Below are 24191 nucleotides of genomic sequence, written 5' to 3' on the forward strand. Positions count from 1 at the left end.
CACCGTTTCCACCGCTTCCTCTCTTGCCACTGCCGCTGCGGCCGCTGCCACCGCGGCTGCTGCAGCCAGCCTACCTATCCGTCTCAGCCTACAAAGCCGACTCAGTGGCTATCCGCCCCCGCCGTCGCTACTGCCGCCGCCGCCCCTGACGCCGCTGACGCCGCTGGCTTCAATGCCGCCGCTACCACCACCCCTGACCCCGCCACAGCTGCCGAAAGAGCTATCTGGCCGACTAAACAGCGGCGGCTTAGTACTCCATACGCCCACCCGTCGCAACCCACGTGGCCAAAACGGCCAGAGCTCTACACGCTTCGCCAGCAACGAACTGCGCAGTCTCGTTAGCCTTCCCGCAGCCGCTGGCGGCTGCGCTGCGCGCGGTGGCTTTCGAGATGCAGTACGCAGCTTTGCTAATGCTGATCTCCGCGGCGGCGGCGGCGGCGGCGGCGGTGCAGGTGCCCGCAGCCTGCGGTGGAATCGGCGAGTAAAGCTGGGTGTCGCCGGAGAAGGCAGCGACACTGACGATAGCGACGAAGGCAGCGGTGGCGAAAGCGACAGCGGCGGCGGAGATGTCAAGTGCAGCAGCCGCAGCGGTAGTGATGCCATAGAGCGGAGCTGGAAAGCCGTACTGAAGCACTCCTGGGAGTACCTCCAATCTGTCGCGACCCGGCCGGGGCCGGGATTTGGTATGCGGGATGGCACCATAAGCCGCGGAGGCGGAGTCATGCGGGGGGTAGGACGGCCGGGTTTGGGCGTCCGCCACACGCTGCCGGCTGAGGGGCCTTGCCGTACTGGCCATCTGCCGCCGCTGGCGGTATCCATCTCCTTGCCCGTTCCCCCCGCCGCCGCCTCCACTGGCGCAGCGGCTGCCTCCGCCGCCGGCCCCGCTGTCGATGCGGCCGCCGCCACACCTGCCGCCGCCGCCGCCGGCGTCGACGGCTGCGTTTCTCCATTTGCGGTCGCTTCCGCTGCTCCCTCCCCAGACGCTGCCAGGGGCCGCAGTTCCGAGCCTGGTTTCGCCGCCTGCGCCTCTTCGGCCTTTGCCAATGCACCTGTCAAATTCCGTGCGACCCCTAAAGACAGTACTTTGGTACATCGGCGTCGACTGGGGATTGACGGCATCGACCTGCCTGTCGTCGGACGGGGTGCAGCCGCCGTCGCAGTTGCCTAATAAACTGAAAGGCCGGTTGCTAAGCAGCGTCGCGGGGCAGTGACCCTTTGGAGTCGTTGAGGCGAGAGAGGGGATGATGGGTGTATGTGAAGCCGATCACGTTTGACTGATGGTTGAAGACGGTTAGTAACTTCAAGTTCTTCCTTTGGATGCGATGGTAAGGAAGCGCATGTGCACTGACCCCAAGGTGCGGTGTTTACATCGGGCTATTTGGTAGATGCCACGGTCGTGAGGTAAAAACATAAACGGGTTTTTGTTGTGCCCGCTGAGCACGGCGTACAAGCAAACCCTCCCTAGCCGGAGGGGGCGAGGTAGGGCCCATCTTCAGCCGCTGGGGCGATGTGCGCGTGTGAGCAGGGTGAGACCTGTGAAAGGGGCTGATGAAGGGGATTTGTTACTGTGCGGGCCAGAAGAGGCACGAACGCCTCGCCCACCATCGCCGACGACTACAGCTCACAATGGTCAACGTTCGGTCATCCGTCAGCGATCGGGAAGTTTCGTACGTGAAACGAAACATACTTTATACAGTTGCATACATATGCTTATGTACATATGCATGTAATGTACGCACACTCCTTTTATGTGGTGTCCACGACGCACATACATACATACACCCACACACAAATGCGCGCTTGCAGTTACTCTCTTTTCCTTCATGTGTGTATACTTGTGTTTTTTTTGCACGTTTCATTCTCAGCCAGCGAATGACCGACGCCTTTTTAATATTAAAAAATTCTCAGTCCGGCACTACATGTATCACATCATCATGAGGGCATCATGAGACGTATCGGGTTGGCATTTTTAATATTGCCTTCTGCGTCAGCTGACAGCTCCCCGTCCTCTCCCGCCAACACTTTCCACGTTGTAATAGCTGGTACTTAGTACGGCACATATATCATCAGCGCAAATCGCACACCAAACCACCTTGTCCAGAAGCCAGTCAAACAGCTCTACATGTGGTGTAGCAATGCCGCTGCTGCGGCTGCTGTGTGCCGTGATTTTAACACGGCGTCAGGGGATTCCGAAAGAGGTGCTGGGCTGTTTATAGCAGCTTCAGAACTAGTTGCGTACATGTGAAGGTGTTAAGAAGCAGCAGTTGCTGCTGCTGCTGCTGGCTGTTGCTGCTGCGGCTGCTGCTGCCGCTGCTGTTGCTGCTGTTGCGTTGGTGGAAGTGCTTCTGTTTCTGCTGATGCCACACTGCCGATGCCCCATAAAATGTGCTAGCGGGGTGGGGGTCGGGGTGAGTGCTCTGAATGCAATAACAAGGAACAAATGTTGCTCAGCTGGCTCTGATGTCCCAGAGTGCGCCAACACCCCGTGTGGTGTGCAATGTGTAGTGCATGTGTAGTGCATGTGTAGTGCATGTGCTTTTATGAACTGAGCCGCGAGTCAGAATTGGCAAAGTCGATAACCTTGGAGGACAGCTACATCGTGTCGGGTGGCACATACACGTGTGCGTGTGTGTATGTATGTATGTACGTACGTGTGCGTCTGTATATGTGTGAAGCTTTACAACGGTATCTGACCGGGCCTGACACTGGCCAGAGGCTGCAGCTCAGCCCCAAGGAAAGACCGCCTAAGAGCTCTCTCTCTCCCGCGGACGGGAGACCCGCGCGAGGGGCCTCTGCCCCCTCCTAAGCAGCCGAGAGCCGCTAGCACCCCTCTCCCTCCCCTGGGGGTGGGAAGCGTCACACGCACGCTCTCACGCGTCAAGGCTTCCCTACGCGAACGCGTGCGTGTGCGCGATGCCATGCCATGCCCCTGTTTGTGTACTATGCCTGGGAGAGAGCTGGGATGGTCGTATAGCTGGACTGGCACTTGCTGTTTGGGTTGGGGCGGGCGTGGTTGGGGCGTGTGGGCGATGCAGCGCAACCAAGCAGTGGTCCTGCGTAGTGTTAGGAGTGTTGTGTGCGCAGTTTAGTCAAATGTGCATGTGTTCAAGAGTGTCAGAACCGCAACGTTTGAATCGGCAACAAAGACTGGACAAGTAGGAGCGACGGGAGGAGACCGTGCGTATGACTCTGCGTGCATGTGCACGTGTGTATATAACGGTTACATGGTTCGCACAACTTAAGGGAGTGTGTGGTAGCTCCAGGCTTCCAGTGGTGCGCCCCCCATCGACCATGTAATAGACGGACGTCCAAAAAGGATTCTGCTTCATACATACTTTAGTACAAGAGCATCAAGCTTTGTTCTCGAGTATGGGTTAGAGGCAGGATGTGGGTCATCTCCCCCGTCAACCTCGCAGCCCAGACCATAAGCAGGGCATAAACGGGCCGTTCGCGCTGTGCGGCTGCTCACATGCAGCCCCCTCGGGTGAGGCCTTTCAAGGTCTGGCGGATATCAGATTTCCCGGCGGGTAGCGCTTTGCTTCGGGGTAGATGGCCTGCTGGTGCGTGTAATCCTGTGGTACATGCAAGCTTGCTCCCGCAGTGTTGGACGTGTCGAGCAGCGCGTACGCTTGGCATTTGATGGATACATCACGCCTTTGGGATGTGCAATTTTGGCGTGTAAAACTTTGGGGTGCATAATAGCGTATTGGTTAACTTGGATATGTGCATGGGATTGGGAAGGGGTCTGTGCGAATGAGTGGTTGGATGGATGTATGGAGTGGTTAGTTAAGGCTGTGTGGTAAAAATCCGGCCTCCTCGTGTATTCTTGCACATGGAGTGCATGTAGGGTTACACGCAGATGGTACTAATAGCCGAATCGAGAAAAACACGTGTTATTGGAATGCCCAGCCTATAATGATATTCGTGCTGAAGTGGGATTCGATCATCAACAGAGCATGTTGGATGCCATGAAATTGGGACCCGCACGTCTTGCGAGGATGTTGGAACGTATGTGGGCTCACCGAAACTCAATTACCCCCTTTGGACGCTAGTCTGGGCTGATGTGCGGTGTTTTCGTTTCCTCCGTGGCTTTTAGGCGTTGTAATATTGCCCTTGGGCCTTCGGCTCGTATGGGTAATCTTACAGGCATGGGGTCACGCACCCCCAACCATGTAACACACACACACACACGCAGGCGAGTCGCCCCTTCGGGTTACCGAAGGGTTCGCCTGAGGCGATATACATGTACGGCAACTTAACACGCACACGCACGTGTAAGAAAAACGTGCGGTAATGAGTCGGGCCCCTAAGATGAAGTTCGTGGGAGTGTTCCTGGGTACGAAGCGCCACGCTGCTTGACCATGCCATGCTAGGTGGGTAACGCAGAGTCTAGCACGTCAAGGGCGATCTAAGCTTCCCAGCCCCTCCCTCCCTCCTTCCCAGCCTCCTCACGACCTCCTTCCTACATACCGCCGGGCCTGGTTTCAGTAATAAAACGAATCGTGTGTGTGTCGTGTGTATTCTTACCCTACAAATGGTACTCTATTAGCCTGCTTAGCTACATAGGCCAGCAAAAGTATTGCAATGAATCAAAGCTGCTCAAATGTGACATCACAGTTGCAGCAGGATGCATTCCACGTTTCCTTAATGCACAAGGAGGAACGACTTCACCCACAACGCATATACGGTATGCTGCAAATGAAAGTATCGCTCATGGCGAATTGCATAGCACTTGTTATGGAGTATAGCCAGCACGGAGAGCACCTAGTGCGAAGGTCGTATGGGCGTGTATGTGTATGTGTTTGAGTGTACACTCAAAGCAGAAATGCAACCTGGTTTACTGGAGGGGAGGCATTCGGTTTGCTGTTTTGGGATTCACCACAGTCAGGGATGTCTTGTGACGGTCCTCCCTAAGGCACTGCGGAAGAGATGAAGTTGTTAGCAACCTGTGACTGACCCCTATTTGATGAGCGAGCACCGCAAATTCCTCTGTTATGTACACATGACATGAGATCACGGGAAAGTTGACATAATGGCAAGCAACGCATAGGCGGTGGGCCTACAACCCGGTTACGGTCCAGATACCATTCCGGCCTTACGTGCCACTAAATCGGATTATAAATCAAAATCGTCGGTTCGACCATATGAGCACGGAGTTGGCTGTTGATCCGCTTGTCCAAGGGTGTCCACACTGTATTGTCCTATTACAAAATCCACCTCAATAATCTATAAGCGGGGACATGTGTTAGACACCTTTATCAATCTGGGAGGCTCTAGGAGGCTACGGAGAAGTCCGTGCTGTCTAATCGCCGTAAAGCAAGTCACCAGACAACGCATATGATTTCCGTCTAACTATTACACTGGTGAAACAGCTTTACATACTACGAGAAAGAAACAATATGAAGTACAGGCGAAGTAACCAAAACAATGTGCAAGTCGCACCATAAGGCCCTGCAAGGGATCTTGTGCTTCCTTTATACTACGGTAAACGCGACCTATGAGTATGCATTCCTGACGTCGCTAAGCAAGAGATCTATTCCTTACTTACAGAGACGTCATGGCCGCCCTCGCTACTCGCGCTTCGGCTCTGCCGACCCTTGCTCAGCGCCCCCGCGTCTCGCGCCGCGCCGTGATTGTGCGCGCCGAGGCTAGGTGCGTATGTTGACATGTGATACCTGCATCTCTTGATGTTTTTGTTGTAGCTTTGGTGATGGACACAGGACTCACAGCAAATCGTAGTTTGCTGTTCCTAAACTCACCTGTGTGCGACTGTTGTTCTGCAGCAACAAGGCCTTCCCCCGTGACTGGATCAAGTCCGATCCCCTCGTCCCCGTCCTGGGCTTTGCGGGGTGAGACAGGGCTGAGTTTGCAAGTTAAACGCCGATGTATTGTATGCCTGGGAAGCAGTCTAGTAATAGATGAAATACATATATTAGGCACCATTTTGCTATGGTAGAACTTATGCTCTTGCGGTCCTTAAGGTGACTCCGCCTGAAGTTATAGCATGTTTTGTCCCTTGCAGCTGGACCATTCCCTCAAACATCGGCGTTTCGGGCTTTGGTGGCCAGTCGCTGTTCGGCCTGTTCACTCAGTCCATTGGCGAGCAGCTGGCGCACTTCCCTACTGGCCCGGCTCTGGATGACAAGTTCTGGTGAGGTTGCCGCGTGTGCTGTGTGCTTTTTGCGGGGGATTCGAATTGTCAATGATTCTCTTTAGCGTTACATGTATGCGCAATAGCTGAGCATGTGAACCCGGTCGGTTCCATTCAGTTCTGATAGCCGGATGTCATGGTTCGACTTGCCATCAAATGGTTTTGGGGCTGAATGAAGAGCTACCATCACGGGACGGCTGCTAGCCATATTTCTGTTAGGATGCCGTAGAAGGATAATTCTTCTTGTTCACCTCTCCGACTGCCTCCTTCCCGTCTATACTTGGCTACCTTCGTACGTCCTCTAAGTTTTAGAGCCGCGAAGACGTCCATGGCCTAGTTGCACATGGCTGCCCTAATAATATGGAGCCCTTCCCGAGATTTATAAGCGGGAAACGGCGGTAGAATCAATCTCGGCTGATCTCCCGAAGCCAATACCTATGCGCTATCGCTCTTGTGCTTCCAATGCATCCTTTCTCATTATGTCAACATGGCCCTCCCCGCGCACTGCAGGCTCTACATGATTACCTGGCACGTGGGTCTGTTCCTGACCATTACCTTGGGCCAGATCGGCGTCCAGGGCCGCAAGCAGGGCTACTGGTAAATGTGCCGAACGCGAGGCGCGGCCACTCAACCGGTGCAGCTGCAGCGACGTGGCAACGTCCTAAGCGTCTGGCGTTGTCGTTGTGTAAAGCAAAGTGCAGACACGGTCCAGACATCCCATCACGGCGGGAGGTCGAGTCGACGGTTTGCCCCAACCCATGACGGGGTGCCTTGCCCAGATTTTGTGACCCAGGATATCGCGATTGGGTCTGGGAAACCGTGGAATAAGCTGTGCGCATGTCCTTGTGGCTTTATGCTTGACGCTGCTGCAGTCGCACTTGTCGTGGGTTGACATCAACAGTGATTTTTGCTTGATTTGGCACACCCCTGGGGTTACCTGACCTGAAAGGCTTGCCCATGCCATTCCGGTGTCGCCTTTCTCGCAAACTCGCTCACACGGGATGCCTGTCTGCTGAGGGTGGGCGACAATTTTGGAAAATGGCTGACGCGATGATGTAACACGCCACAATCTTGGCGCTGCTGTTCCCTGTACCAATACAGATACAACGTTTTTGTAACATATGACAGTCGAGTCAAGCTCTATCAGATATCATGTTAGTTAGATGTTGCAGTCTGATAGCCGCCATGTAATGGCGCAAACAGGTACCGACGGCTAATTTAAGGCACAATCAGTGATGAAATACATGTTGGCCTTTTGTTCAAGTCTAGAGCGTGTCACGTCTTGAGCACATCAGGTAAAGTCCTTGGATAAAACCGATCGCACCGACATGTGCTACAGGGTTTCAAACTGATTCGAGCTCTCTAGCTCAGTAGGAAAAACAACCAACCTCAAAAGACAACCCCCCTCGGAAACAAAACACAGTAGGACGGAAGGGCAGAAACCGTGACGCCATAACGTCACAACGCAAGCATTTTTACAGTTCGAACATCACAGCCTAAACGCTTTGCCACTTTGCAGCACAAGCTTGGCAGGTTGCCAGACACTATGAGAGCGCAACAGCCCCCTACAAGTCCGCACCCTACACATTACCACATAATTAGCGATTCCCTTTCCCTTTCATAATGTAAATTATGATAATTCATGGAAACTTGGTTCAACAAGATTCACAAGAGGATGACCCAGTATTGCTGTTAAGCTGCAGCTCCCCCCAATCCGTTACTTGTCTGCTTGAGTGTCCGATCCTGAGACAGAATAGCGAGTGTTGATGTACCAAGAAATCCGCTGCGGCTGGTTGAAATTATAAATAAATTATGGGAACGCCGAGGCGAAGCGGCATTTGCATTCAAACAGGGCGGCCGCGGTACCGTAAGCCAATGTCGTACACTGTATCAGGCTGCTTCCAGCTCTGTACCTTTTTTCACGCCATAACCCATAGACACGCATGCACATATATACATACATAATTACGGGAATACGCACATGCACATGCACATGCACATGCACATGAACAAATACACAAACGTACTGAAACGTAGCTTGCTTTGCACAGCGAGAGCTTCAGAGCATGCAGGGGGTGCCTGCCTTTCAATGTCTGTCGCTTTGATACAGCCATTATGTAACGTCGCGACAAAGCGCCTAAGTTGTTTTACATCTACATATCATATCACCGGATGCCGGCAGGCAAAATGGCGGTCGACGGCGGATGCTACAATGGCCTCTCAATGCGCCTGATGTGCGGCTGAAGGTGTGACGGGCGGCAGTGTTGAGGCGGCGTGAGGCCGCCGCTGCGGCAGCAGCCGCCCGCCGCCGCCACTAGCCTGCTGCCTTTGCGACTGGGGCTGGGACTGCTGCTGCTGCTGGTGGTGCGGCGGCGGCGGCGACGGTGGCGACGGCGGCTGCGGCGACCCAGACCGCGGTGACCGTTGTGGCGACGGTTGCAGTGACCGTTGTGGCGACGGTTGCAGTGACCGTTGTGGCGACGGTTGCAGTGACCGTTGTGGCGACGGTTGAGGTGGCGATCTCAACGATGGCTTAGAAGGTGACTTATTAAGCGCTTTCTGTCGGCGGAAGACGTAATATGAAATGGGTGAAATCCAGGGCAAACGGGGTTGAGGTCGGGGTCTGCACTCGGCGGATGGCAATATGACGGATGTTATACCATCAAAAGGGAACGAGAACCACCTGATGCGGAAATGTTTCCGAAAAAAAGCCCCTTCCCCCCACACATTACCCGTTCATCCCTGGAGTATCTCTCGTATCGGCTTCAATCGTCTGTGTTTCGTCTTAAACCCCCCTCCTACATCACCTTCCCAACCACTGCACATCTTTCCGCATTGTAATCCATGCCTGGAAATTACTGGGTTGGAGAACCCCATTCAGGAGCGTTCCATTTGATCAATCCCTAACCATGCCGACAACCCTCCCGCCGCTAACCTGCAAGAGAGGATCTCCATCCAGAAACGGCGGCGGCACGGGCTGCCGCCGTCGCAGCGCCTCCGCCGCCATCCGGGGATTGGCGCCGTGCTGCGGTCGTATAACGTACTGTACCGGACTGCCGCCAGAGGAACCGACGGTGCCGCTGGCACTTGGACCGTTCTGCGGCGACAGCAGTACGACAGCAGCGCCGCCACGCCCCAATGCACATGCGCCCACGCCGCGGCCGTGGGGCGCACCGCCGCCGCCGCGGCCCATATTTTGCGTCGGACTTCTAGATGACGTCGGCTCTTCCACCCGTCGCCGGGGGAGCCTCAAGGGGGAGCGTACGGCGGAAGCAGCGACGGCGGCGGGAGCGCCGTCAGGAGCATTAGCAATAGCACCAGCGTGGGACGTTGCCGTTTCGGTTGCAGCAGCGGCAGTAGCAGAAGCGCCGCCGCCGCTAGTCCCAGCGGCCTGCAAGCAGGGCAGGTGGTAACCGACCGCGAGTCCATCAGAATGCTGCTGCTTCTTGGATGGCTGTGACGGCTGTAGCAGCCGTCGTTGGGATGGTGGCGACGGCAGTAGCTGTCTCCCACTGGCAGCATTGGATTGGCCCTTGCTATCGGCAGCAGCAGTAGCAGCCGCGGCCGCGGGCGCGACGGAAGAACACAGTTCAATGTCCTTTGCCGCGTCGGCGGCAGCGATGGCTGCTGCCGCAGCTGCGGCGGCAGCGGACAACGCCGCGACGCCGGCTCCCAGGACATCCTTGACGGCGCGGTTGGTACGGCGCATCAGCAGCGCCGCCGCCTTAGCCTGCGGAGCGAAGGCACATGCGCGGCCATAATCAGTGATACATGGCTTTGAATGCGGCAATGAATGCGGCGATGAATGCGGCGATGAATGCGGTGGACGCAACGGAGGAATGGCAACCGGGTTCGTAACAAGGGGGAAAGGAGAGGGAGGAGCACGTGTAGCTCGAATTGCGTTACACTCTGAGGTGATGGGATGAGGGAACGTCATAGCCGGTACACACACACACACACTCCCTCTTTCTGCCACACAGGCATAACGCCACAACCACAACAGGTAACGGTCAAGAGTTGCTGGCATATTCTCCAGGTGACTCACTTCCAAATGAAAAAAACAAACCAAAGCGCCAAGTATATTATATTAGGATTTCGCTCCCCGACATTAGACAAACAGACAGACAGATAAACAGAGACACCGTAACAGACAGACAGACAGACTGGCTGACCGACTGCGTGACTTACACAACGCATATTTAATACCTTACCTGCCAATAGTCCGGGTTTTCCGCCGCCGGATCGATGTCGTACATGCTCCAGCGCTTGTACCGCGTGAACCCGGCGCCATACGTGGTGTAGTATGACCCCGCCGCGACGGCGGCGGCCTTGGCGGCGGCGGCAGCGTTGGCGGCGGTGGCGGCGGCGGTTACAGGATCAGATGCCGTCGTCGAAATCAGCGCCGAGGACCCGGATGGTTCGGCGACGACGGCGGACAGCCCGGCGGGGGCCGTCGACGCCGGGGGTCGAAAGGACTCCGTAGCGTGGCCAGTGGCAGCGGAGGCGGTTGCAGCGGAGGCGGTCACGCCGCCTTCGCCGCCGGTACGGCGGTGGCCACGCGTGGGAGAGCTAGAGCTCCGTTCCATGTGGGGGAACATCTGTCCGGCAGTCGCCGCCGCCGCTGCCGCCGCCTCCATCGGGCCTGGAAGACCCATCCGCTGCACGGTACGACAAAGTACGGCAATCAGTTATTGACGTAAAACATGAAAGATTACCACATTTCCACTCGACGGACGCCCCGCTGCGGTCATTTCTTACTGCCGAGAACGATATCGAAAGCATCCGACGCATCTAGTTTCCCATGCCAGCGTGCACGAGTACGAACATACACGATATTCCGCACGTGCATGTCTTCTCGTACGGCTCAACACACAGACATACGTGCATACATACACACCTGCATCAAGTACTCGGGGGCGCTGTGCCGTACATCCAGTAGCGCCCTCTGGAAGGCCCGCGTGTTGGGACGCTTGACGGGCGGCAGAGGGGAGATCACAGGGAGCTGCAACCGCGGCGGCAGCGGCGCGGCGGCGGCGGCGGCGGGCGCTGACGCTGCGGAGAAGCACGACGGTTCCTCCGAAACCATCGCCCCGTCTTCACCCTCCTCATCACCCTCCTTCCCGCCGGTCAAGTTGGACGCCTCCTCGAGCGGCAAAAGCACCTGGTCCCCGGGTCATCGCGGGTTGGACAGCACATACATACATACATACATACATACATACATACATACATACATACATACATACATACATACATACATACAAACTTAAATACTTACAGTAATTACATATAGTTCAACAGCATACATACATATGTACCTACATATAAGCCGCACTTTGCTAGAGTCCTGTCTGTCGGTGTTCATTTTCTTTCTTCTCACGCCGTGGCGGGATGTTAGCCCCAGCCGTACATCATCAACACACGCGCGATTCCTGCTGCCGGCGCCTATGTGTGTACTTTACCCTCAGGCACCGGGTGTACATTTTCCCCCCCGCCCCCCGGGCCCCCCAAATGAATGAAAGAAAACACTGTGGTGGATCGGTCCGACGACGACTCGATCACCGGTGCCCATTGCCCACTTAGCTCCACGGCCAGACCGCGGGTAGCGCTGCCTCTACTTACTTAACACAAACAGTGCTCACGGCCCTGGTGTGGTGGCGGGAGGCGACATGCGCGTGTGCGTACGAAGGAGGGAGGGAGGGAGGGACGGGGCAGCAGGGCCACGAGGGTGGCCTGCGCTATGGCGTACAGCGTGCCGTACCTCAGTAAGTTTGAACACCAGGGAGGGGTCCGCTCCAGGGGGAGGGGGCAGCAGAACGGCATCGCCGACGGAGGCACGGTGGCTGCAGCAGGCGCCCTAGGAGGTAGGGGCGCAAGGGGTGTATGTAGGTATGTAGGTATGTACGTATGACTTGGATTACACTGTGGGCTGGTAAAGCCGGGGGCCGAAGCCAAAACACGAAGCGGAAGGGTCGGGGGCACTCATGGCACAAGCCGCGGCTAGTCTTGTGTGCTCCCCACCCCAACTCAGGCTGCTAACACACGACGCAGCCGTTCAGCAGCGCCTCTGTCCGGGGAAGGCGCTGCAGCGAAAATACGGCGGTCTCTCAAGTCCCGCCTGAACAACTCCACAAGAGGTAAGTATGTATGTTGGGGGGAAAGACGAACCACGAAACGAGTGAAGCTGCTGCCAGGGCAAAAGAGTGTACCAGACGTAGAACTGACCAAAAGGTGTTCTTGAAGTGCGGCGACCCGCAGGGGGATGGGCTCGGAGAGGAAGGGAGGGGAAGGAGGATAAAGGCTGGGATGGGAAGGGAACACCCAGTGACTCCATAAGGCAAAGTCCGATTGACGATACTTAAAAAAAGACACGTCACTCCACCCTCCGAAACACCTCCACGTCACTCCCTCGCCCCCGGCCCCATCGTCACGCCGGCGCATGCACACCTGCAGCATCGCGACCTCCGGTGAGTGTCGTGGAAAGTACGACACCCCGCTGACCTTCTCGCCGAAACCTGCCGCCACGTCAACGTCGTGCTCATCCTCGCCGCCACCGACGTCTCCGCCGACATTAAAAGCGCCGCTGTCCGGCGCCTGACCGGGCCTGTCATCACCTCCTCCTACCCTTCCTCCTTCGCCGCCGCTGACGCTGCCGCCGCCGACGGAGCTCATGGCTCTGGGATCCGCCGCCGACGCCGCCGCCGCCGTCGCAGCCGGATCCCGTCCCGTCAGCACCTCGCCGTCTTCCGTCGCGCGCCGCATCGTCTCGCGGTACTGCTGAAAGAGCTGCTGGAGTCGTACACGGCCGGGGCGCCTGCCGGTGCCGCCAGCGCCGCCCGCCGCCGGATCGTTAGGGTCACCTTGGTGCTTGGGGTCCAACGTCATGGCTGTGGCACAAAAGAAGGAAGGCGCGACAGGAGGGTGAGGCGGGGGGGAATGCGAGTAAGGCGGGTTTTCAGTTTCCGGTTTTCGGTTTTCAGTTTTCTCGGTTCCTTTTCGAGTTTAGGTTTGTCGCTCTGCACGCAGTCATCACCAGCGACATTTCCAGCACACCCCTACCATCACTACCGCAACCACCTCTTGACTCAGACTCTTCATTAATTCTATATGACACAAAAGTAGTTTTACGTAAAAATCAGTTGTCACCAGTTCCTTCTCACCTTGGCCATCGCTTGGTATGGCTTCGGGCTTTTGCTGGCCCGTACAGTGTGACGGTTATGCGGGCAGCGTTACCCGTGAGGTAATCTGTCGGATCCAGCTCCTCTTAACTAACTACCTAACTAACGAACAAACGGATGGACCAACATGTAACTTCATTTTTCAAGCACTCGTTCAGTCGTCATGCGTTACAATAACCGCCACAACGCACAGGGACTCACCAATGGCATTCAGCTCCGCAGCCGCCTGTTCCGATAACCTGTCGTGGACGGCGGAAACCCAACCAACAACCGTTATACAACGGGCGCCCGTTACAGCATGGTTAACATAGCCACATTGCAAGATATTAGAAGGCGCCAAGCCGGGGCTGGGCTGGCTAAGGGTTCGGCAATGGCGCTATTGGCAGCATTTCAGCATTTCGGTTTGAGAGGTTAATTGGTGACAGTTGTCTTGTGGCAACCGTACAACTGCCATCCGACTGTCAGTTGCATGACAGTGCCGTACCCGATCTCAGCAGCCAACGTTCCCCTGTTGTACAACATGTCCACGTAACGGTTGCGTGCCTTCCCGCCCTGCATTACATTTCATTACATGGCAACGCACGGGATGTGCCGTGGGTATGGTGAAATTCGTTGAGCTGATCAGGTTGCGCAGAGGTTTCCTTTGTTTGTATTTTCGTATTTATTAGTCGCTTGCTTGTACAGGCAACAATGACGTACAGGCGATGGATTGTGCGCAGAGCCCAGGTCACTACACAGCTTTGTACAAATAGGACTTTGCTTAACATTACGTAATGCAACTGCAACTGCAAATGGATTCACTACACAGGTATTGCGCTATTGCGTAATGTTCCGAATTGCATGTTTCCGAAATCTACACACTAAATCGTGGAAGGGAGAAAACCCGTACACTGGAGTACGACATCCCCGGGTCAACGGTTCACGTGACATCATTCACTTTTCAACCCGGTCACATGTGGAATGCTTGCTTAAAATCTTTTTGCCCAAGAGCATAGCAGCAGTACCAGTAGCAGCAGCAGCAGCCAGCAGCGTAGATGCACCCGCCATCTTTCCTCCCTCATCACCACCTTGCCGCTGGCCTGGTGGTTATTTTCGGGACGCAGGAGCGGGAAGCACACGCACGCGCACCTTCATCACGTCATCCAGAATCTTGAGCCTCTTCAGTCGAGCGATCATAGCTGCAAATGGCAGGGGACCACCCGAAGGTAGCAAGTAATCGCCAGTCATCACCTCCTTGCCGCTGCCCAGCTCCTGAATCCAGTAAACGGTTTGAATCATTTCAAATTTAAAAACATATAAATGGAAACAGCGACAGATGGCGTCACAAATAAATGTCTAGATTTGAACCATTTGAAAGCTTGATTTGGATTTCAACTCGTTATCAAAATATTGCATTCGTTTCCCGTTTGAGTGTAAAAGGTGTTTTAAAAACCTTTTTTAAAACACCTGTGGCATGCCATGCCAAGCGCCTGAGCTGTCCCTGAAAAAGGTACGGCACGGCTGCCGTACTTTTCCTAGATACATATGTATTTCTAGTCCGTATATTAATTATTTGTCCTTTCATACTTTTCACTAGGCCTACGCAACTATGACCGCGCATGTATGTGCTGCACAAAGCCTCCCACTCTGTAACAATACAATACAATACAATACAAAGTGGAGACGTGATGCCCGCGCGCGTGCAGTGCTCGTCATGCGCGCACGCTTGCTCGCCTTTAGCAAGAACGCGAGGAACTCGGAAAGGCTGACGGCGCCGTCGCGGTTGACGTCGATGGCGCTCACAAGGTTCAGCACGTCATCTTCACTAACTCCCACGCCCGCTGCCTGTCGTACACACATATGCCGTAAAGCGCCGTACCGATGGGTGTGCAGACCGAAGAATATGGGAGGAATACCAAAGCAAGCAAGCACTTAATCAATTCAGCCACTCGTCTCCCCTGCATATGCGCAAGTAAAGTTCAGGACTACACACGACACCCAAAGATACGCATACATACATGCATGCGTACTACTACAACTACTACAACTTCTACGAAAACCCAGTGCCGCGCCGTAGAGTTATTTACCCCAATACACAACCAGCAAGAATCGCGTGTGGTGGTGGTGGTGGCGGTGTGTGTGTGTGTGTGTGTGTGTGTGTGTGTGTGTGTGTGTGTGTGTGTGTGTGTGTGTGTGTGTGTGTGTGTGTGTGTGTGTGAAGGGGGGGAAAACAGTCCCAAAGAGAAACTTCGGCCAACCAATGCTGTATGAAGATTCAGTCCTGCCCGTACGAAGTTGTATTACCCTTCCTCGCCGTACCTGCAGCGCCGCTGCCAGCTCTTTAGTCTCAAGGTAACCGCTGCCGTCGCCGTCCGCGAGCGAAAACCACTTTTCAACCATCTAGACGTTTGTCCGGCGGTTCGTCGCACAAAAAGAAGAGGAAATAGGTTGGTCGGTCGCAAATGCAAATAATTATCATGGGGTGAAAAAAATATTTTTCAGGGGGTCGAAAAAAATAAAAAATTATCATTGAGGACGATACCTGGGTTACCGACGACGCAGATATGGATGCAAGCACTGTGAAGTGAATATTGCAGTGTCCGATTTCGACAAGCTATCGAGAAGGTTGCGGCTCAAGTGTTACGGTACGACAAACGGAGTGTCGTACCTTGGTAACGCTAGGTGCCAACCGTCGCCGCGGCGGCATTTGTCGGTGCGTCCGGGCCCACCCCTCGGCCTGGCGTTGGAACAACAGCTCCGTTGCCTTGGACTGCCAGCAGTTAGGAGTTGCGCGACAGTTGACAGTTAGCGGTTATATTCTGAAAAGCCTCGTTAGTTATTATTCCTGAGCAACACTTGCGGGTGCCGAGCCACCCAGGTACAGAAGGCGAGGAGAAACGCCGTACACAAATCTCCCATAACCCCGCCAATTCCGGTAGCATAAACAATCCAGGATCGTACCGAAGATTGGATTTAGGCTTAAGATTAAAAACCCTTAAAAATTGGGCCTAATATTATATAAGAAAAATTAAAAATGCTAGTACGACACACGCCATGCCGCTGATGCCCCGAGGATAAGGCCTCCCAGGGCCCCACAGAAGTCCCATGCCGCAACCAAGTGGGTACACGGTCAGCTGCCGTACAGGTAAAACCCTTGTCGTACGCCCGTACCCTTTCAGCAGCTGTCCGCGGCCCCGACACGCCGGCCCGCCGCCGTGAGGTGTCCTCCCCGTCACTGACGGTGGCGGTGACGGCGGCCCCCCCGGCCACCGCCTTCGCTGCCGCCTCCCTCGCCGCCCGCCTCTTCTCCTTCTCCAGTGCTGCTCGCCTGCACGAGCGATATACATACATGGCAGACGTGTGTGTAAGCCGGATGCGGTGTTTCCTCGGTATTTTCTCTTCCCCATTCTTCAAAAAGCGCTTCCCTCCCCGCCGCTGTGACGTGTATTTTTCGTATATCCTCAACAGGCAACCCCGCGGCAAGGTTACGTCGATGAGAAAAGCACCTTGGGGTGGGCTTTTTTTCGGTATTTAGCAATTTAAAGAAAGCTTACATTCATTTTTTTGCGCTTCAACACACGGGCCTTTACCGCCCACACACACGTCCCCCCCGTTCCAGCCAGGCCGCACACTACCTGCGCGCCTTCTCGACCACCTTTGCAAGGTCCGGATCCTCCGAGGCCGTCGGTGCGACCATCGACGGCACGATGAGGACCGGATGTACCGCTGCTGTACGGCGCCCCAGCCGTGGAGAAGATAGCGTCGGCGTCGACTTGGAAGCCCGCGGCGATGCCATCGCTGACGGGTTGCTGCTACTGCTCTTCGGTTCGTCTGCTGCTGCTGCTGCGCCGCCGCCGGCGCTCCTGGCCCTCCTCGTATTGGTATGCGGGCGGCTCTTGGCCGCCCGCGGCGACGCCGGCAGTGACCTAGCGTGACGTAGCAGTGACCGCGCCGAGCTGCCGCCGCCGCTACCGCCGTCAGTCGGCTGCAGAAGCTGCAGCCAACGGCTCTCCAGAAGCTTATCCAACTCCGACAAGCTCGCCGTGCTATGTACGGCGCGTGCTGTACCCCACGATGACTCAGCGTCGAGCTTCTGCCGTAGTCCGGGAACGCGTGGCGGCGGCGGCGGCGACGGCCTTGCGCTGGGAGCGCTCTGTGACCGCAAGCCCGCGGGTCGGCTCGCCGCACGCGGGGTCCCGTGGTTGCCACTGGCACCGACGACGGCGGCGGCGGCGGCGGCGGCGGTGCCATCCGCTGCCGCCGCTTCGGAGCCTTGGTTAGGTATCCGCCGTCGCGCCGGTGCCGCCGCCGCCGCCGCTGCCGCCACCGCTGCATTGCTTCCAACAGAGACCTCCGGCTTCAGTCGCGGTGACGATCCGCTGCCACCGGCGCCGGTGCCGTACGACCGTTGCTGCTGCAGCACCGCCAGCGGCGCCGCGTCTAGCGGAGGCCCTTGCATGGCTTGATGGTAATTCTGGTACTGACGATGCATGCGATGGAGGCTGATGCGCAGCCGACGTGAGGACGACCATAATGCCGACGATGTCGACGGAGGCGGTGGCTGTGTGCGCGCCGGCGTGCCATTTGCCAACGACGACAGCGACGCGGATGACGACGGCCCGCTGTTCACTTTTCCAGTCGACGGTGAAACGCCGGCGGCGGCGCCGGCGGCGGCAGAAGCTGCAGTGGTGACGGAGGCGGTTGAGCGGCTGCGCTTCTGTACGGCCACTGGGCTAGCCGCACCACTTGCACGCCCCCGGCCCTGAATATTCAGGTCCATGCAAACAGCACCCGCGCTGACTTCGATGTTAATCTTAGCCGCCATCGCTCGGTCTGCGCTAGGAAATGTACTGCTTTGTACTGCCAGCGGCGGCGCTTGGCCAGACGCCGACGCCACCACACCTGATCCCACTAACCCCAGTTCGAGCCCCGACCCCGACGACCCGACCCCCCCGCTGACGCTGACCGTGCCGTGCGACGACCACTCCGCCGCCGCTGGCGGCGCAAGCGTACGGCGACCGCCGCCAACGCCGCCGCCGCGGGCGGAGGGGTAGCCGGCTACGAGTCCGACGCTGGTGGCAGCTGGAGCGCTGTGCATGCTGCCGCTAGTGCTCGGGGGGCTGCTGTCATGGCTCCCCGCCCAGCTGGGCCGGGTGATCCTCGCTGCACCGGGCTCAGCAGCAGCAGGGCCCGGACTGGGACCGCGAGGGGGAACAAAGCCGCCTGGTAAGCTGGAGTACGGCAGGATGGCGACGCCGGTGACGCCGTCGCTGAAGCTGCGGAAGACGCCGACGGGCGGGGCGCTGGCGGCTGCGTCGATGATCACCGCGTCGTCATGATTACTAACGGCCAAGGCTAACTTCGCAGCAATATCGGCGTTCATAAGGCCCCGTGTGAACGGATCGCCTGTCGCGGCACGGTCCATCTCGACCGCAGCATTATCAGCCGCCGCTGCTGCTGCGGCGGCAGCGGCGGCGGCGGCGGCAACTGTGTTGCTATCCACGCTGCCGTCAGCAGCAGCCGCTGCAGCTGCAGCTGGTGTGGCCTGGCCGGCATCCACGACTGCATCTACCGCCGCCGCCACGGCCGTACTATCGCCATACACGTCCTCCCCGTCCCTAAGCCCAACGCTGGAGGCCCCAGCGACCTGGCCGCTGCCGCTGCCCTCAGGATCGGTGCCGCCAGCGTCGGTGCCGCCAGCGTCGGTGCCGCCAGCGTCGGTGCCGTCAGCGTCAGTGCCGCCAGCGTCAGTGCCGCCAGCGTCAGTGCCGCCAGCGTCGGTGCCGCCAGCGTTGGTGCCGCCAGCGTCGGTGCCGCCAGCGTCAGTGCCGCCAGCAGCTATTCCATCTACCGTGGGATCCCTTGATGAGCAGTACCTGCTCGACCAGCTCGCGCCGTCGTCCGCGACCTCACCCTCGGTTTCATCGTTGGTGTCGCCGTCGGCCGCAGCTCCCCTGCCGCCGCAGCTACCGACGCTGCCGTTGCAGTCCGCTGCCATGCCATTCATCACATCACCCTCAGCTCCGAAGCGCATTGCCGTACTGCCGCCGTCGCTGCCGCCGTCAGGGTCGCCCCACTCCGGCGGCTGCAGCGACGGTGGCAGGGGCAGGGGGAGTAACGGCAGCAGGTCTAAGGGCCCCGAAGATGCGGCCGCCGGGGTCCAAGGTGACCCAGGAGACATGGTGGGATCACCGGAGGATGATGGACAGTCGGCTTGGGGTGCACCCGGCTGTGGGCCAGAGGAGCCGCGGTTGCGTATCGTGTAGGAGAAAGGCTGCTGCAGCTGCTTGGGGTAGGGGGGTCCATGATGAAGCGCGTGGCGGGAAACTGCGTCCATGGCGGCCGCGGACATGGCTGCGGCGAGGGCGCCGTGAAGGTCGGCTCCTGGCGGAGCGAGAGGGGCCATTGGGGCTGTGACAGGCGCCAGGCCGCTTCGCTAAACCGCCTCCGCCGGCTGAGAGATTAGCAGTAGTACAGTGGTAGTTGTTATAAGCTATTCATGTGTCAAGACGCTGTGAAACGGGTGGTTGGCTGCCAGGTTTGTCTCATCGTCTGGCAGCATGGGACCTCACAGGCCCAACGGCTTATTGCATAACATCCGTTTCTGCAATAATTTCAAACGGACTCTTTCAGGAGCTGGATAAACTCGTTCAATTCGACTATGAAAGTCTCCCTTGAGAAGGATAGACGAAGGCCATCCAAATAAAAGTGGAATCAGATAACCAGATGCTTCAATATATAACCATATTACATGTAAGTGCTTCCTGTGATATCCATAAGAAGCAGCGGTTGAAGCAAAGTTACGGACCTTTTAGACAGTCGAAACCTATGTAAGCGGTTAACATGCATGCGAGCCTTAAAGATTGTACTCATAAATATTGGCATTCCAGCATGGGTGCAACTATGGACTTGCGTTCAGCCAACCGACAGCATACGACGACGATTTGTATCTGCGTTGCACTTAACCTCCACGCTGATTGAGGTTAGCAGGGCTCAGTTTTCTAATAAGTTCCAATTAAATGTACCATTATAATCAAATTACAGCCAAGGATGGAGTCGTTGCCGGCGACGCCTGGAATCCAGCTGGGTTACATCCAAGCGGTCTGCTTTCCACCAATAGGAAAATGCCATAGGAAGGCAACGTACTTTCGATATTCCTGACACGAAACCCATTACCTGACTGCTCGTAGTGCAAGGTTACAAACGAGACTTATAAAAGTTTCTAAACCGCCATCGCCAATCAAAGCCCAGCCCCGCAACACCAAGCAAGCACACGATCGTGACCGGAAAGCCCTAAGAAATGCGCTTGGCACGTGTGTGGAGTGTGGGAGTGGCACGGCCACGCACAAGCACGTCCAAGCTAGGCCACGTCAAACCAAGCTAGGTATGGTTGCCACGTCACGAAAAACGTGTCGCGCCATGACGTGACGAAGCAAGCCCACCCTGGAGCCATTATCCGCCACCTTATCATCGAGGCGGAGCCTCAAGGGGCCTTACGGACCCATCCGGGAGGGGAACGCAATCCCATACATATCCACAAAACCCGGCATGTAAGGTCGCATTCATACCCACATATCACACAGTAACGCCGTGCGAACAGTATTTGAGGAGGGGTGCCGCCGTCCAACGTCGAGAGCCCGACAATTGGCAAGGAGGACGAGGACGAGGGGAGAAGACGAGTGCGTGTGAGTATGTGTACATGCAAACACATGTACCACCATTTACCATTTACACGCAAAGCAACACCCCGTGGGTGCAGTAGGTAAAAAAGTATACTTGCAGCGAAAGATGCCTGGTCACGAATATGTACATATATATAACACCCTCAGCCCGCAACCCTATTAATTCCCCTCTCCGCATTTCATAGATCCCCTGCTCTCGCCCGGCTCTCACTCTTCTCCCCTTCGTACGAGTTTTTCCTATGTAAAGCGTAGTTATTACGCGCACCACACCACACCGCATCGCGAAGCATGCGGAACGCGCACTGTCTCGAGGAGTGCATAACCTCCACATTCAACTCAGCGAGCTACTTGAGGCTTGCACCCCCTTCTCCTCTCCTCACAGACACAGAAAGCATATGACAGCAAGGGTCAGCCCTCCATGACGATGGCCCCGAAGACAAAAAAAACTCAAGGCACAATTTCGACGAACCCCCAGGTGATTAAATCTATAGAAAGAAACACTACAAAACCACCTGCACCAACACCAGCACCTGCACACGATTGCAAAGCCACAACGCTCCGTCTGCAGTGGCAGCATCACTGTGCCGTTTCACACTGTGCCCTTCAAAACTTTTGCTGGACCGTGCCTGTCCGCACGGTCTGACGCCTGCCTCCATATCTACCTGTGCATCGTCACTGTCACGAATACACAGCTACGAAGACATATGTACATACATACATACATACATACATACATACATACATACATACATACATACATACATACATACATACATACATACATACATACATACAGGGAGCCGCTTTTCAAGGCGGTCCTTGAGGTCTCTTTGGGCCTCGTGGCAACGTGGCAGGGCCCCCTGAACCCAGGTCTCGCAGTCGGGAATGCAATATGAACACGACATGTACACAGCTTCATTTAAAACACACATATACACACTTGCATACATACATGCATACATACATGCACAGCTCACACCACCCTCATGACGAAGTGGCGGTAGGCCAGGAAGAGGCTGCCCGCCGTGAACCAGCAGCTGCCGGCCACCCAGATCCACAGAACGGTGACCAGCACGCTGTGGGGACCCGAAAGGGGCCCGCGCTGAAAGAGCCCCGTGCCGAAGAAGAAACACCTGAGCCAGCCAGCCAGCACAACCAGGGCAGAAAACGTAAACAGGCAGACGGGGAGGCAGACGGACAGACAGACGGGCAGACGGGGAGGCAGGCTAGGATGGGAGACAATTAGGTACATATAGTGTAGTGCATTTGCAGGTTATTCATGCATGCATGCAGGCAGCCAGGTGGAAATAAGGTATTTTCACCGACAGGGCAGTCGCCATACCAGGGCGCCATATCAGGGCGCCATATCAGGGCGCCATATCAGGGCGCCATATCAGGGCGCCATATCAGGGCGCCATATCAGGGCGCCATATCAGGGCGCCATATCAGGGCGCCATATCAGGGCGCCATATCAGGGCGCCATATCAGGGCGCCATATCAGGGCGCCATATCAGGGCGCCATATCAGGGCGCCATATCAGGGCGCCATATCAGGGCGCCATATCAGGGCGCCATATCAGGGCGCCATATCAGGGCGCCATATCAGGGCGCCATATCAGGGCGCCATATCAGGGCGCCATATCAGGGCGCCATATCAGGGCGCCATATCAGGGCGCCATATCAGGGCGCCATATCAGGGCGCCATATCAGGGCGCCATATCAGGGCGCCATATCAGGGCGCCATATCAGGGCGCCATATCAGGGCGCCATATCAGGGCGCCATATCAGGGCGCCATATCAGGGCGCCATATCAGGGCGCCATATCAGGGCGCCATATCAGGGCGCCATATCAGGGCGCCATATCAGGGCGCCATATCAGGGCGCCATATCAGGGCGCCATATCAGGGCGCCATATCAGGGCGCCATATCAGGGCGCCATATCAGGGCGCCATATCAGGGCGCCATATCAGGGCGCCATATCAGGGCGCCATATCAGGGCGCCATATCAGGGCGCCATATCAGGGCGCCATATCAGGGCGCCATATCAGGGCGCCATATCAGGGCGCCATATCAGGGCGCCATATCAGGGCGCCATATCAGGGCGCCATATCAGGGCGCCATATCAGGGCGCCATATCAGGGCGCCATATCAGGGCGCCATATCAGGGCGCCATATCAGGGCGCCATATCAGGGCGCCATATCAGGGCGCCATATCAGGGCGCCATATCAGGGCGCCATATCAGGGCGCCATATCAGGGCGCCATATCAGGGCGCCATATCAGGGCGCCATATCAGGGCGCCATATCAGGGCGCCATATCAGGGCGCCATACGATGGAAAGACAGTCTGCCAGGCACTGACAAGAAGGCAGGAAGGCAGCCATGAAAGCATAGGAAAGCAGGCAGGAACGAAGAAATAAGGATAGGTAGATAGAAAGGATCAACAAAGGGAAAAGAAAAGGAAAGCGCCTCTCACCAGGCGCCGACGCCGGCGCTGGCCTCCACACCCGCCGCCGTGCCCGCGTCCAGGTCTGTGAGGGTGTGTCGGAGGGAGAAGCGACCCGAGGAGTTCGTGGCGCCGATACGGTAGGCCTTCAGAGCCTGCAGGGGCTCCCGCAGGAGTTTGGGCCGGTGGAAGCGGGAACCCGGCATCATGACGATGATGATGATGATGATGATGATGATGATGGTGGTGATGGTGGTGATGATGATGATGATGATGATGATGATGATGATGATGATGATGATGATGTGCTGCTGCTGATGATGATGATGTACAAGTCATTACCAGACGACAGTTGTGCCAAATGAGCGCCCAAAGCACCAACTGCCGGAGAAGTCCAAAGCACTGGCGCAACTTATAACGATGTTGTGCATTTGTATGTGTGTATGTATGATGTTGTTACAGGGTGGTATAGATGTGTATGTATGGTATGTATGTGGGGGGCCGGGGGTTGACGTATGGGTAAAGCTAAGGGTGTACGGCGCGAAACGGTCCGAGCAGCAAGCGACGCGGAAATCAACTAGTGGTATGTGGAGAATGTGGAAGCCGGAAATTTGAGAGGGTCACAGGGGGGGGTTGGGGAGGTGCGATAGGGTAATTGACAAGAGGGATAGGAGTACCTAACAAGAGGGATAGGAGTAAGCGATGGTCCACCAACCAGGATACTGCACCTCCCGCCTAAGGTCCCAGGTCCCCCTCTC

General features: G+C 56.5%; 4 protein-coding genes across 4 annotated transcripts; 2 read left to right on the forward strand and 2 right to left on the reverse strand.

Annotated features, from left to right (window-relative positions):
• Window positions 1–247: 247 nt before the first annotated feature.
• On the reverse strand, window positions 248–1685 carry VOLCADRAFT_91528 (uncharacterized protein; the record flags this gene model as incomplete). The annotated part of the gene is made up of 2 exons (XM_002951037.1): window positions 248–1213; window positions 1626–1685. The coding sequence occupies 2 exons, from the start codon at window positions 1683–1685 to the stop codon at window positions 248–250; spliced, it is 1026 nt and encodes a 341-aa protein (XP_002951083.1).
• A 3830-nt stretch (window positions 1686–5515) lies between these two features.
• On the forward strand, window positions 5516–7284 carry psaO (photosystem I reaction center subunit O). Its single transcript, XM_002950942.1, has 4 exons — window positions 5516–5652; window positions 5784–5849; window positions 6023–6151; window positions 6662–7284. Exons 1-4 carry the CDS (start codon window positions 5558–5560, stop codon window positions 6750–6752), a joined length of 381 nt encoding a protein of 126 aa, XP_002950988.1. The 5' UTR covers window positions 5516–5557; the 3' UTR covers window positions 6753–7284.
• A 1087-nt stretch (window positions 7285–8371) lies between these two features.
• VOLCADRAFT_117750 (uncharacterized protein) lies at window positions 8372–19692 on the reverse strand (the record flags this gene model as incomplete). Its single annotated transcript, XM_002951038.1, has 14 exons — window positions 8372–8548; window positions 9087–9881; window positions 10363–10809; window positions 11049–11153; window positions 11913–12008; window positions 12599–13038; window positions 13531–13568; window positions 13814–13881; window positions 14458–14507; window positions 15033–15153; window positions 15628–15708; window positions 15977–16078; window positions 16480–16636; window positions 16944–19692. Coding segments are annotated over 14 exons (5424 nt in total), but the record flags the coding sequence as incomplete, so codon positions are not given.
• A 3375-nt stretch (window positions 19693–23067) lies between these two features.
• VOLCADRAFT_36425 (uncharacterized protein) lies at window positions 23068–23334 on the forward strand (the record flags this gene model as incomplete). The annotated part of the gene is made up of 1 exon (XM_002950943.1): window positions 23068–23334. A coding segment is annotated over one exon (267 nt), but the record flags the coding sequence as incomplete, so codon positions are not given.
• Window positions 23335–24191: the final 857 nt, after the last annotated feature.

This window comes from Volvox carteri (genome assembly GCF_000143455.1).
Source record: "Volvox carteri f. nagariensis unplaced genomic scaffold VOLCAscaffold_21, whole genome shotgun sequence".
NCBI lineage: Eukaryota > Viridiplantae > Chlorophyta > Chlorophyceae > Chlamydomonadales > Volvocaceae > Volvox > Volvox carteri.